This window comes from Geotrypetes seraphini, chromosome 7 (assembly GCF_902459505.1).
Source record: "Geotrypetes seraphini chromosome 7, aGeoSer1.1, whole genome shotgun sequence".
Taxonomy (NCBI): Eukaryota; Metazoa; Chordata; class Amphibia; order Gymnophiona; family Dermophiidae; genus Geotrypetes; species Geotrypetes seraphini.
In genome coordinates, this window is record NC_047090.1 from 159,786,242 (window position 1) to 159,799,616 (window position 13,375).

At 43.7% G+C, this 13,375-nt stretch overlaps 1 protein-coding gene across 3 annotated transcripts in view; it reads right to left on the reverse strand.

The window, feature by feature from the left end:
* The window catches only part of AMN (amnion associated transmembrane protein), an 80,731-nt gene that overhangs the window by 11,261 nt on the left and 56,095 nt on the right, over window positions 1-13,375 (reverse strand). For 2 of the 3 annotated variants that reach the window (XM_033953287.1, XM_033953286.1), the window contains 3 exons: window positions 12,340-12,422; window positions 6,627-6,813; window positions 305-473 (listed from right to left, as the gene is read on the reverse strand). In XM_033953287.1, coding sequence (XP_033809178.1) covers window positions 305-473; window positions 6,627-6,813; window positions 12,340-12,422 — 439 coding nt within the window. The remainder of the gene's footprint in view (window positions 1-304; window positions 474-6,626; window positions 6,814-12,339; window positions 12,423-13,375) is intronic. The other variant, XM_033953288.1, reaches the window with a different exon arrangement.

The window sequence follows — 13,375 nt, forward strand, 5'->3', positions numbered from 1 at the left end:
GTTATGGGGAAGGGGTGTTTCTTGAGGGGGGGGGGAGATAGAATTGAAAGTATGATTGCTTTATCAGTGGATATTACCCCAGAAGGACACTTTTATAACATCTACATCTGTGCATAAAATAATTTTTTTTATTAAGGATATATCCTTTAGAAATAACACCCCCCCTCCCCCTCCCAGTCTCTAGAAGAAAAACTTTTAGTATACGAGTATATGGTACTAAGAACTTTATCCAATTTTTCCCATTCTGTACCTATGGGAAAATTGGATAATCTTTGAATGATGAAGGCCAATGTACCAGTCTCACCTTTTAATACGAGCTTTCAGGAGGAATATGGTTGTTCCAACCAGCAACAGACAAAGAACGCCAAATACAGAAGCAGTAATGTTAACCACAGTCCGTCTTCCGCTGGATTGACTAGAATTGATGCCGGTGGCTACTTGCATCTTTCCTCTCACAATCCCAAAAGACTCTCCTAGGAAATGAAGAACCAGAACTCCTTAGCTTTTCTAACAGATAAAACATAGCTCTTGTTTACTCTTCATCATTTTGTGGATTTTATTTGTCTTTTGTACCTGCAAACGCACACGGCTGGATACAGAACCAAATCGAGTATACTTCACTTCTAAACAAACTTTCTCTTCTGTCTTCTCAATATATCAGATATTTATTCAAAAGTTTCACAGCAGGTTTCATAAACATTCATCTTAAATAAGACCTCAGCGGCTACACGCGAACCTATTATTTCATTGTAGTTCAAGTATGCTGTAGCTAGCCTCCTCGTCTGTCTCTTCAAAAGTCTTATATTCAAAAATCTTAGCCATTCTTTATTTTATATGCAAACACTTATCTTAGTTCCCAGGCTGCTCGGGGCTCCAACATAAATTCACGTTTCGCAAATCAGCTGTCTCAAGGAGTGTCCCCGTTTAGAGAGATCCACCACCAGCTGGATACAGACATATTTAGCTCCAGCAGCAAATTACTTTGGATTCATAGGGCTCCTTTTATCAAGGTGAGCTACGGGGATTAGCGCGTTGGACATTTCATCATGCGCTAACCTCCGCGGCAAGCCAAAATACAAACGCCTCATCAATGGAGGCGTTAGCGGCTAGCGCGGCAGGCAGTTTAACGTGAGGTATTCCGCATGTTAAACCCCCCTACCACACCTTGATTAAAGGACCCCATAGTAACATAGTAGATGACAGCAGATAAAGACCCAAATGGTCCATCCATTCATTGGGGAAATCCTGAAAACCCGATTGGATTCTGGCCCTCGAGGACCGGAGTTGCCTATGCCTGCTCTAGGGTATACATATTCGGGGCTTCCAGTCTCTCTTCATACATCTTTTGGCGAAAAACCTCCTATCATTTTTATCGCCCTCTTCTGCACCTCAAGGCAATATAATCTCCTATAGGAACTATAATATTAATTATGTCTGGACAGGAGATTATTTGAACATGGAATTGGAACTGTTGGATTATTGATTTTTGGCTATTTATCACGTTTTTGGGACTTCTACTTGGAGGAATCATTACTGTTGGCGATAAATTGCCTGGATTTCCATAGCAACAGTGTTCACTGATTACCTGCCTGCCAAATCAGCAAGATAAGCACCCCTTTTGGGGGGGGAATATTTAATGGAAGGTAGGCAGGGAGTGCTGTGATGTATCTATTAACACCATTGTCAGCGGTGTTGGTGTTAATTTAACTGAGCACTATATAATTCACTATTATTGTGATATTTCAGTATATATTTTGTTTTTCTAGATCAGGGCTGCCCAAGTCCGGTCCTCGAGATCTACCGGCAGGCCAGGTTTTCAGGATATCCACAATGCATGAGAGAGATTTGCATACCAAGAAGGCAGTGCAGGCACATCTTTCTCATGCATATTCTTTGTGAATAATCTGAAAACCTGGCCTGCCAGTAGATCTCGAGGACCGGACTTGGGCAGCCCTGTTCTAGATCAGTGGTCCTCAACCCTATCCTGGAGGCCAATTGGGTTTTCAGGCTAGCCCTAATGAATATGCATGAGAGAGATTTGCATATAATGGAAGTGACAGGCATGCAAATCTGCTCCATGCATATTCATTAGGGCTAGCCTGAAAACCCGATTGGCCTGGTGGTCCTTCAGGACAGGGTTGGGGACCACTGTTCTAGATCTTTTTTTGATATTTGATGTTTATGAGTGTCTGCTGATATTTGATTACTTGATTGTCAGAAATTTTTCTATGCATGCATGTATAGACATTGACAGATGTTTACATAAATTTAGAAATGTGTATATCACTGATACCACCTCCTTAAGCAGCAATAATTTCAGTTAAATATCTGATGTAATTCTAGATCACATTCTGATATCGCATTTGAGGAACACTGGCTCATTCTTCCACATGGAACTGTTTCAGCTCTCTAACCTTTCAGGGCTTCTTTGCATGAACAGTTCACTTAAGGTCATGCCATGAAGGTCATGCCACAACATTTCAGAAGGGTTTAAGGTGGGACGTTGACTTGACTAATCCAAACACAAAGGGGTTGATATTCAAACCAACTTAACTGGACAGGAGAAACTCCTACCTAGTTAAATTGCGTTGGCCAACCAAGTAACCGATTATTCAGCAGAATTTAACCAGTGCTGCCAAATATCCACTTCGATTGCTACACGCATTGACATGACAGCATGTACTTTGCCAGTAGGTGAATATGGGGTGAAGCACAGGGTTACCAGATTTTTGTCCGGAGAAACCCAAACACATGGCCCCGCCCCATTCAGCCTCCAGCCCCGCCCCATTCTACTTCTAGCCCCGCTCCCTGCAAAGCCTCGTCTTTTTTTTTCAACCTCCAGGCCACATAATTTATATCCTTTTTCTCAGTTACAACAATGGCATCAAGATAAGAACTTATAATTCTCAATTTCACTTGGGGGTTTTTCTTAGAACTATGTACATGTGTGGAGGGGCATAATCAAAAATGTGACTAAGTCTGAGGCTGGACGTTTTGTGCAAGACATCCACAAACCCAGCAGGAAAAATGTCCATTTTCAAAGCTGCCAAACGTCTATCTTTTATTTTTGAAAATGAGCTAGGTATAAGTTTTGGTCCTTAGGACTTCTACCTTTATTGCCCATTTTCAAAAATAAAAACATCCATGTGAAAAATGTACAAAAGCAAGTTTTGTAGACGTACCCACTGACTACCTTGTCTGATCACGGCAAAAGGAATCCCCATCAGCTGAGCTAGTTTTGGGGATTCCTGGTGGCTCAGCTGATGGGGATTCCCCCTGCAAAGATCAGCTGAGCCACGGAGCTTTACATCCCTCCCCCCTACCATCCTGACATCACCCCGATATCCCCTCACATCCCAATATCCCCCTGATATCCCGTATCTTCCCCGACATCTTCTCACATCTCTGCCCTCCCCATATCCCCCCAATGTTCCTGGGCCCCTCCCACATCCTTGGAACACCCCCCCCCCCCGCCGTACCTTCCAAAGAGCAAACAGCAGGATGGAAGCTCACACCCTCCTGCCTACAGGGCTGAGTGCTGCAAATGATGGGGCTTTCCCCTCTCATTGCATCTTCGGATGCAGTGGGAGGGGCCAAAGGCCCTGATTGGCTCTTCTGAAGGTACCCGGGGGGGGTTTCCAGGGATCTGGGAGGGGACCCAGGATTTGGGGGGGGGGGATGTGGGGGCGGCAGAGATGTCAAGGGATGTTGGGGAAGGTACAGGATATCAGGGCAATGTCAGGATATCAGGGGGATGTCAGGGGAAGGGGTATAGGGCTCTGTGGCTCAGCTGATCCTGGCAGGGAGAATTCCCATCAGTTGAGCCACCAGGAATCCTCAAAACCAGCTCAGCTGATGGGGATTCCGTCTGCCGCAATCAGCTGATGGGAAGCCTACAAGTTTTATTTATTTATTTTTGCTCTTTGGTTGCTGGGAGCGTAAGGGGGGCTCATGCCTCAAATCCTCCAGTGGTCTTCTTGTCAGTGTGGGCACCTTTGTGGAACTTAGATGCAACTTAAACAGGTCTGACTGCCAGCATCTAAGTTCCCTCTAAGAAAGCTTTATGTTCAAATGTTTTTATTATTTCAACAAATAACAAATAAAACAAATAGCATAGTCAGGAAATAATATTGTAAAACACTCCCCCTCCCTCCCTTCCCCTCCCTCCCCACCCCAAGAGTCCAATGCCACAGTAAAATTGAGAGTGAAAAGTAAATCTATTGATTCAAGAGTCTACTTCGAGCATATGGTGTGAGATCCTGCCAGAAATATTCCCAGGTCTGACGAAATCCACGACTCGGCCCATGTTCCAAGTCTCCCACCGATCTTCACTCCAGCGTAGCATGAGTTATCATCAAGGCTCTCCATTGAGCATTAGAAGGAGGATCTCGGGATAACCAGTTAGTAAGAATTGCTTTCTTTCCCATCAAAAGCACTCTAGTGATAAAAGCTGTCATTCCCTTAGGTTTAGGAGTGGCTATATTGTAATATCCGAATAGTGCTCTCGGTTGCGGAAGCCAACACCTTCTCCAAAGCATTGTAATATAATGACCAAGATGTCTCCAAAACTGTTGAATTTTGGGGCAGGTCCAAAACATATGTCCCAATGAAGCATGAGCCTGTGCACATTTCGGACAAGAATGAGATGTAGTTATCCCCATCCGGGCTGCTCGTTCTGGTGAAATATAAAGTCTCAAAACAATTTTCAACTGCATTTCCCAGTGGGTAATATTAGGAGACACCTTCTGGATATTCTTCAGTACCCGCTGGAGCTGGTGGGCTATTAACGTGCATTGCAAATCTTCAGCCCAAGCTGCCGCTAAAATGTCCAAATAAGGGCCGGATTGACCATCTCGAATCCCCACTATGTGAAACCGTAGAGGAATGCTCTGTTGTGCAGAAAGGCTAAAGAGTTCCGAAAGAGCCTCCCTTCTATCTTCCGTAAGATGAATCATTGGGAGAGACTGAACATAATGTCGGATCTGGTAATATGCAAACAGATCCTTTGGCTGTAATTCAAATGTCTGCTGCAATTCTACAAAAGTTGCTAGTCTCCCCTCCTCTGAAAACAAGTGAAATAGATATTGAAGTCCCCGAGCACTCCATCTCTTATAGGTAGTATTTTGCATTCCAGGTTGAAAGGCTCCATTGCCCTGGATGGGTAAATATAAGGAAACCCCAGAAGACAATTTTGCAGTTTTACAAACCCACTTCCATGCATGCCGAGCTGGTGCAAATATCGGATAGTGAGACACCAAAGAACGCATTTGTGGATCCGCCACATGTAAGAAATAGCTCACATGAAACGGAGCCAACAAAGACAACTCCAGTGACGTTGCAGTAAAATCAGATGTCCCCCTAAACCAATCATTAATATGTCTTATCTGGCATGCCATAGAGTACCAACGCACATTCAATAAACCATAACCCCCCCTATCCTTAGGTAAACACATCCTAAGGAATGACATTCGGGATCGTCCCTCTAAGAAAGCTTTAATTATGGCTGGGGTACGTCCAGGTTGAAGCCCGCCCGATTCCTGCCCATATCACACATCCCAACCCACCCCTTTGCTCTCTGGACACACATTAGCTTAGAAGTGCTGCTGCACATCCAGAAAGCTGGTTTTGATTATCGGCACTTGGATGTCCCTGCTATTAGGACGTCCAAGGGTTGACTTAGGCTGGTTTTTGGACGTTTTAAAGTTTTGATTATGAGCCCCACAGAGTACATTTATTTTAGTTTACAATGATAAAATGTATTTTAATCATTTTTATTTATTTATATATATTTAGTGGGGGGGGGGGATTCATCAACAGGCGCTACCACATTAGGACATGCTAATTGCATTAGTGTACGAACAATTAACACATATTAAACTCTAAAGACACCCATAGGAATATAATGGGTGTCTTTAGCATCTGGTGCGCGCTAATCGTTAGCATGTACTAACAAGATTAACGAACATTGATGAATTTCCCCCTTACCCCCTGGAAAAGCGACGACTTAGAGGAGACATGATAGAAACCTTCAAGATCATGAAGGGCATAGAAAAAGTGGACAGGGACAGATTTTTCAAACTATGGGGAACCACAAGTACAAGGGGGCACTCAGAGAAATTGAAAGGGGGAAGGTTTAGAACAAACGCCAGGAAGTTCTTTTTCACCCAGAAGGTGGTGGATACATGGAACGCGCTACCAGAGGATGTGATAAGCAGGAGCACGCTACAGGGCTTCAAAGAAGGTCTGGACAGGTACCTGGAGGACAAAGGGATTGAGGGGTACAGATAGGAGTAGAGGTAAGGTTATAGGGACAGGATTAGAGGTAATTTATAAAATTAGTCAGAGACCACTGTTCAGGCAGTGGGCCTGATGGGCCGCCGCGGGAACGGACCGCTGGGCGAGATGGACCTCTGGTCTGCCTCAGCGGAGGCAACTTCTTATGTTCTTATGTTCAAAGCTCCAGGTATGTTACAACTGTTCAATATATACTTTTTCCAGTAGATATTAAATTCTAACACAAGGCCCGTGCTAAAACCACTAGCTCAGCTTGATAAAGGGGGGGACAGGTGGTAAGTAGACTAGTAGAATTCTTTATTGTATAACAGGTATAATTTGAAAACTCTTACCATGGTTTGTCACATCAGTCATAATTTCACTGGCCAGCTGTTCTGCGCTTGCTCCTGTTTCTGACCCAGTCTTGTTATCAATTATAACGACCTGAATTTCCGGAACCGATTCCCGAGGAACAATCCTCAGGATGCTCTGAGGTTTATACACCTTGGATATTGCAATCTGAACACCTGTATACTTTGACTTTGTAAAAACATAAAAGACACGAGTTCTCCTTGACTAATCATGACAATAAATACAGAATGTGCAAACTTCAATTACACAGTTTCAATGCCAATGGCGTAGCCATCAAACGAATGAGCTGAGCATGGCAGAGGTTGTGTTCATTTATGTTGCTCTCATTGGGATTGAAAGTGAGGATTCAGGTCATGAAGACTCTGATGATGACTCAGAGTAGGGAACAAGATGAGAGTGAATTGATTTTTATAGAAAAAAAAAAGAGCAAAAGAGATTTTTGAAATAAGCGCATCTCCTCAAATTATTGACTAGAACAATCTAGGAGTATATACACTCATCCAACTCATTGCTATAGAGCAGTGGTCTCAAACTCAAACCCGTTGCAGGGCCACATTTTGGATTTGTAGGTACTTGGAGGGCCTCAGAAAAAAATAGTTAATGTCTTATTAAAGAAATGACAATTTTGCATGAGGTAAAACTCTTTATAGTTTATAAATCTTTCCTTTTGGCTAAATCTTAATAATAATATTGTCATTTATAGCTAAAGAGACATAAGATCAAGAAACTTTTATTTTACTTTGTGATTATGATAAATATACCGAGGGCCTCAAAATAGTACCTGGCGGGCCGCATGTGGCCCCCGGGCCGCAAGTTTGAGACCACTGCTATAGAGGAATACGGTTCCTTGAATGGGAAAGGGATTGGGATTTGTATACCACCTTTTTTTATTTTCTAATTTTACAACCACATTCAAAGCAGTTTACATAAAGATGCTTCAAGCATTTTCCCTCTCTGTCCCGGTGGGCTCACAATCTCTCTAATATACCTGGGGCAGAGGCTGTAGCTCTAACCACTGCCCCACACTCTCCTCAAATTCAATATCAGAAGTGAGCCAAGTATAGACCAATGAAGCCGTGCTTCGCCACAGCATGTCTCATCAAAAGCTTGTTTTGGATTACCTACGAGAAATTTACCTGCGAGCCAAGCCGAAAAGGAGAGGCCGAAGCGCCGCTGGAGCCTCGCGAGGCTCAGGCCAGCCCAGCCTCGGCACTATTGATGAGCTCCTGCGAAGAACGCAGGAAGTATCGGCGGTGTCGATGCACCCGCTGGAGACGCTCCAGGGCGAGACAGAAGTGATCTCCTTGGGTTTAGAGACCACCTTGAGCCCCGACGCCAGGGCACTCCCCCTCCTCCCCAGACTGACAGCTCCCCGCGGGTAGAGGAGCAACCGGAGTGCAGAGTGCATTTCTCCCCTGAGGCCGGTGAGATCAGTGAGGGGAACTTGGAGTTGGACTCCCTGTATTTACAGGAGAACCCCATGGAGCCTGGGGTTTTATCTGCTCCAAGGGTAGATAGTAAACAGAAGAGCCCTGACCAGAAGGAGAAGCTAGTTGGTGAGAATATGAATGTTGAAACTCAAAAGATTTCTTTTACATTGGAGAAACCCCTAGAGGTAACATTGGATTCCATTTGGGATCTCGTGGAAGACCTGGCTAAATCGATTAAGCCCCAGCTGGCTCAGCTGGAGCAAAAAGTTAATACTCAAGAAATTGAAATTAAAGATCTTAAAACTGAGTTACAAGACTTTAAAAATTCTACTGTAGTATCTAAACAAATTACGGAAACTCTGGTATGAGACAATATAAATTTGAGAAGGAAATTGGAATCTTTAGAAAACTTATCTCGTAACAATAATCTTAGGTTGATTAACTTTCCTAGAGTAGCGACAATACCTCCTAGAGATATGTTAAAACGCTACATGATGGAAGTTCTGGAAATATCAGAGGATCTGTTACCACTTTTTTCTCAGGTGTATTATTTACCTATAAGAAGAGAAGGACAACTAAAATTACAGGAAGATCAACAATCACCTAATATTACATCGCTTTTGGAACTTTCCGATAGGGAAGTGGCAACAGCGGCAACACTTCTACTTACAGTAGCTTTAGCACCAGATAAAAATTGGTTACTCAGACTTTTCTTTAAAAATAAACAAAGGGAATTTCTTGGATTTAAAATACAAATGTTCCCAGACCTGGCACGAGACACACAAAAACGTAGATGTGAATTTCTGATTATGAAACCGGGTGTTATTGCTCTTGGGGCGACTTTTTCGCTTCTTCACCCATGTAAAGTGTGATACAATATCAAATGCAAAAATATGTTTTCTTTGACCCTAGCCAACTAACAACCTACTTGTCTGAGGCCCGACTGGAAGCAGGGACAACATGAGTGCTCATTGAAGTTTGATATACTTCCTTAACTAATGGATTTTTCTTATTTCTTATGTTACTTATTTGTGTTATTAATTGCTCACTGATTCTAAGCCTTGGATTCTATTTTGAGGACTTGAGTTAAAGTTAAGCTACTATATTCCTATTATATTGGTTAGATTATTATTATTGTTAAAATATTTTTTCTTTTTCGGTTTAACTTTATCTTTCTGTACAAGTGGATACTTGATATGTTAATGAAAACTTGCTAAATAAAATTTTAAAAAAAGAACAATGAAGCCATTGTGATGTCACTGATAAAGTTGGCTCTTATTGGTGGAATGGGGCATTATGACATCAGGGGAAGGGATTGGGACTTGTATGCAGCCTTTTTATAGTTTTACAACCACACTCAAAGCAGTTTACAGACAGGTACTTCAAGCATTTTCCCTATCTGTGCCACACTCTCCTCCAATACAATATCAGAAGTGAGCCAAGTATAGAACAATGAAGCCATTGTGACATCACAATTAATGTGCATGAGATAAATTTGTATATTGTGGAGGTAGTGTTTGCAAATTTATCTCTTGCATATTCATTGTGGGTATCCTGAAAAGCTGACTGGCTAGCTGTGTCCTGAGGATTGGGTTGAGATGCCCTAGATGTGGAGATGGCGCAGTATACAAACCTAAGGTTTAGTTTAGTTTAGTTTTAGTTTTAGACTAGAGGAAGGGAGTTCCATAGAGTCGTTGCAACCTCATTCATTGTATTTATGTTTATATTTGGTTATTTTTAAATTGTAAGTTGTAGGTTAAACTGCACATGTTGTACACTGCCATGGGTGAATTTCTTCATAAAGGCAGTTAATAAATCCCACTAAATAAATAAACACACACTAAAACAGGAGGAATAAATGGCATGTGACCGCCGGATTCTGTAACCAGCGCCGATATCGAGGGCCGCCTGAAAAGCGGCCAGCGATCACGCATCAGTACCAGTTTCAGAATCGCGCCTACATGAAAGATAGGTGCTAGAAACGTAGGCAAGGGTTTTCTGGGCCTACATTTCTGGTGCCTATCTTTGCGTGAATCGTGCCTACGTAGACGCTTTAGGCCACCTAATACCATTTCTAGCTTTGGTCATGCCTAGTTTGGCATTCAGCCTAAGGCAAGTACATAGGCACAATTCTGGTGCATTTCATTTGGACACTGGTAGGCCCTTCTACCTCATCATTTTTCACCCTTTCTAACAGCGTTCTTCAATTAACTTAGGCACTGGTAGGGTGCCTACAAGCGCCTAAGTTTAGGTGCCAGTCAGAGGCATAGCGAGGGTGAGCGGTGCCCAAGGTGGTGGTGCCCCGTCCCTGCCCTCTTCCCTGCCCCCCTGCTGCGCACATGCGTGCACCTTTCCGATACCTTTTTCACTTTGGCGCGAGCAGCCATCAACTTACCGCCCTCGTCGGCTTCAGCACTCCCTCTGATGTCATTTTCTAGGCACGGGTCCCGGAAGTGACATCAGAGAGCGTGCCGAAGCCAAAACAGGCATCAAGTTGGTGGATGCTTGCGCCAAAGTGAAAAAGATATGGGGAAGGGAAGGGGCGGGCATGTGTGGGGTGAGGAGTAGGGAGGGGGACAAGTGCCCCGAGCAAGATGGCGCCCGGGACAGACACGCCCCCCCCCCTCACTCGCCCTCCTTACTTATGCTACTGGGGCCAGTTTTAGAATGTCCCCATGAACGAGTCTGTATCCCTAATCGTTTTGAAATGTTGCTGGGGAATTCGGATGAGACATTTCGGGGTTATGGGGTAGGAGAGTGCTGGGACTGGGGAAAGAAGTGAAGAAGTGTGCTGAGAGAGTATTGGGACTGTGGGAAGCATGCAACAGGAACAGCGCTGGGGCTGTAACAGGACCGTACTGAACAATGTGTAGGTAGTGTGGCCGAACAGGGCGTCAGGGAGATGGGGGGCTCCAAAACTGTGTCCTGTCCATTGCCTTCCCTTTTTGGGCAGGATCGGCGCTCCACGGGGCGTGTCACACAGGTTGTGTTTCCAGCTCAGGATGGTCCTGGCTGGGAGGGCAGGGAGTGTTAATACTGTGAGGGGTTATCTTGAGACTGTGGCATATCCATCAGCAGGATGGAATTTTTGTTAAGAACGTGCCTGGACTTATGGTCCCGAAGCAGCGGACATAAATAGAAAGTCCGCAAAACGCTGGCCACGTCGGCCTTGGTTCTGCCGCGAATGACAGGATCTGAATAAGACTGTGAAGCTCAGCACGACAGGAGATAAGTGCAGTGAATTTTAAAATTAAATAAGAAATCTGTTGACGTGCATAAGTTGAGGGTGATTTTGACAAATGAAAAATAAGTTGCTAAGATTGAGAATAAGAAAACTGAATAATATAATTCAAAAGAATAAAGAAAAAAAGTAGTTCACTAGAGGGTTTTTGCCTATGACTGCAATAAGGAGTGAAGAAACTGATCAACATACGCTAAAGTGGCATCAATGTGCGTAGTGCGCCCAACTCTGAGGCTTTTTTCCCTATATAAAAGTGTTAAAGGGTCCCCCTCAACTATTAAGTGGGATTGATTGCCTTTTAATATTGTAATTTTTTTAACCACTTGGTCGAACAGTTTTGGTTGATATCCAATTGGACTGCATTTATTTCGGAGACTACTGCAATGCCATCTACTTAAGCCTATCAAAAAAAAGTCTTCAAAGACTCCAGCTAATCCAGAATACTGCAGCCAAGTTGATCTTTGCAAAACGCAAGTCTGACCATGTCTCCCCACTCCTAGCCAAACTTCACTGGCTCCCAGTGATTTCCAGAATCCATTTCAAATGCTCCTGCCTGGCTTTTAAGATCATTCACGGCATCCTTCCTCCCTTAATCCCACTATCTTATAACTCCTCAAGTCCTGACTCTACCAGACCCACCCAAAGGTATAAACTATCCTTCCCCTCTCTACACGGTATTCGCTATGCAGGCAAAGTGGGAAAATCCCTTCTCTTCAGAATCACAGGTCTTTGGAACGACCTTACTACCCCGCTGCGGAACCTGGGCTCCCTCCAATTATTCCGCAAGCAACTGAAAACCTGGCTTTTCACTAAAATGTAATTCTATCCCCCCTTACTCTTCTCTTCTATATAAAAGTTCATGTAAAACCTTTTTTTTCCTTCTCTTCCTATATGTTAAGTTCTTGTAAACAGTGCCGAGCTCCACATCCGTGGAGATGATGCTGTATATAAACTTAAGGTTTAGTTTAGTTTAGAAATTCTCCATTGCTGTATGTGTAATGAAAGAAAAAAAAACAAACATACCAGGCTAAGAAAGGTATGAATCAGTCTGTTCCGATATTTCTCTATCTCAAAATCTGGAGAATACTGCAACGAAACAATAGCCCCTGCAGAGAATAAAGAAAAATCCCCAAAGATAAAACCTGTACACCACAGCACAGTCTCAGCTGGCTAAATAAGGGTTCATAGACAACGGCGCGAAAGACAAAAGCGCGCACCGACAATTGAGCGCAGCGCGCGTCGCCGCACCGCTCTAAATTACAGTTTTTAGGGGCTCTGATGGGGGGTTTTGTTGGGGAACCCCCCCAGTTTACTTAATAGACATCGCGCCGGCGTTATGGGGGGTTTGGGGGGTTGTAACCCTCCACATTTTACTGAAAACTGAACTTTTTCCCTAAAAACAGGGAAAAAGTTCAGTTTTCAGTAAAATGTGGGGGTTACAACCCCCCACACCCCCCACAATGCCCCCACAATGCGGGTTCCCCCCCCACACACCCCCGTCGGAGCGCTAAAAAAATTTAGAGCGGTGCGGCGGCGTGCGCGGCGCTCATTTGTCTGGGCGCGCCTTTGTCCCGGCGCGCTTTTGACCTGACGCCCTAAAGAAGTTATTACAGTGGCAGCAGTTTGAGTTCATGCAGCTGATTTAATTAATCTTCAGAGGACACTGTATATTTGGGGCATGGATAGATATCACATATCTAGGCATACCCTGTATGAAGACAGCAATTCAGGGTTATGTTGTGTCTCAAAATGTTCCAGAGACATTCGAAAAGTGTCATTTCAGATACAGGTATCCTTTTTGCAAAAAAACAGACCCCTGAAGCCTTTTTCTGTGCATCCATTTTCACAAAATTCTTACTCAATGAGCTGCTTTGCATTTTCTATTACAGCCACTCATGCAGAGAAAACTATGGGGTCCATTTTGCAACAGGATGTTCACAATTCTGGCGGTAGTTTGCAAACCCAGAACTTTTTATAAAATATGTGCAAGGATGTGCTGTCGTGTGTGTATGTTAGTTGGTATGTACAGTGGGTCAGCCATTTTGTAAACATTACATGC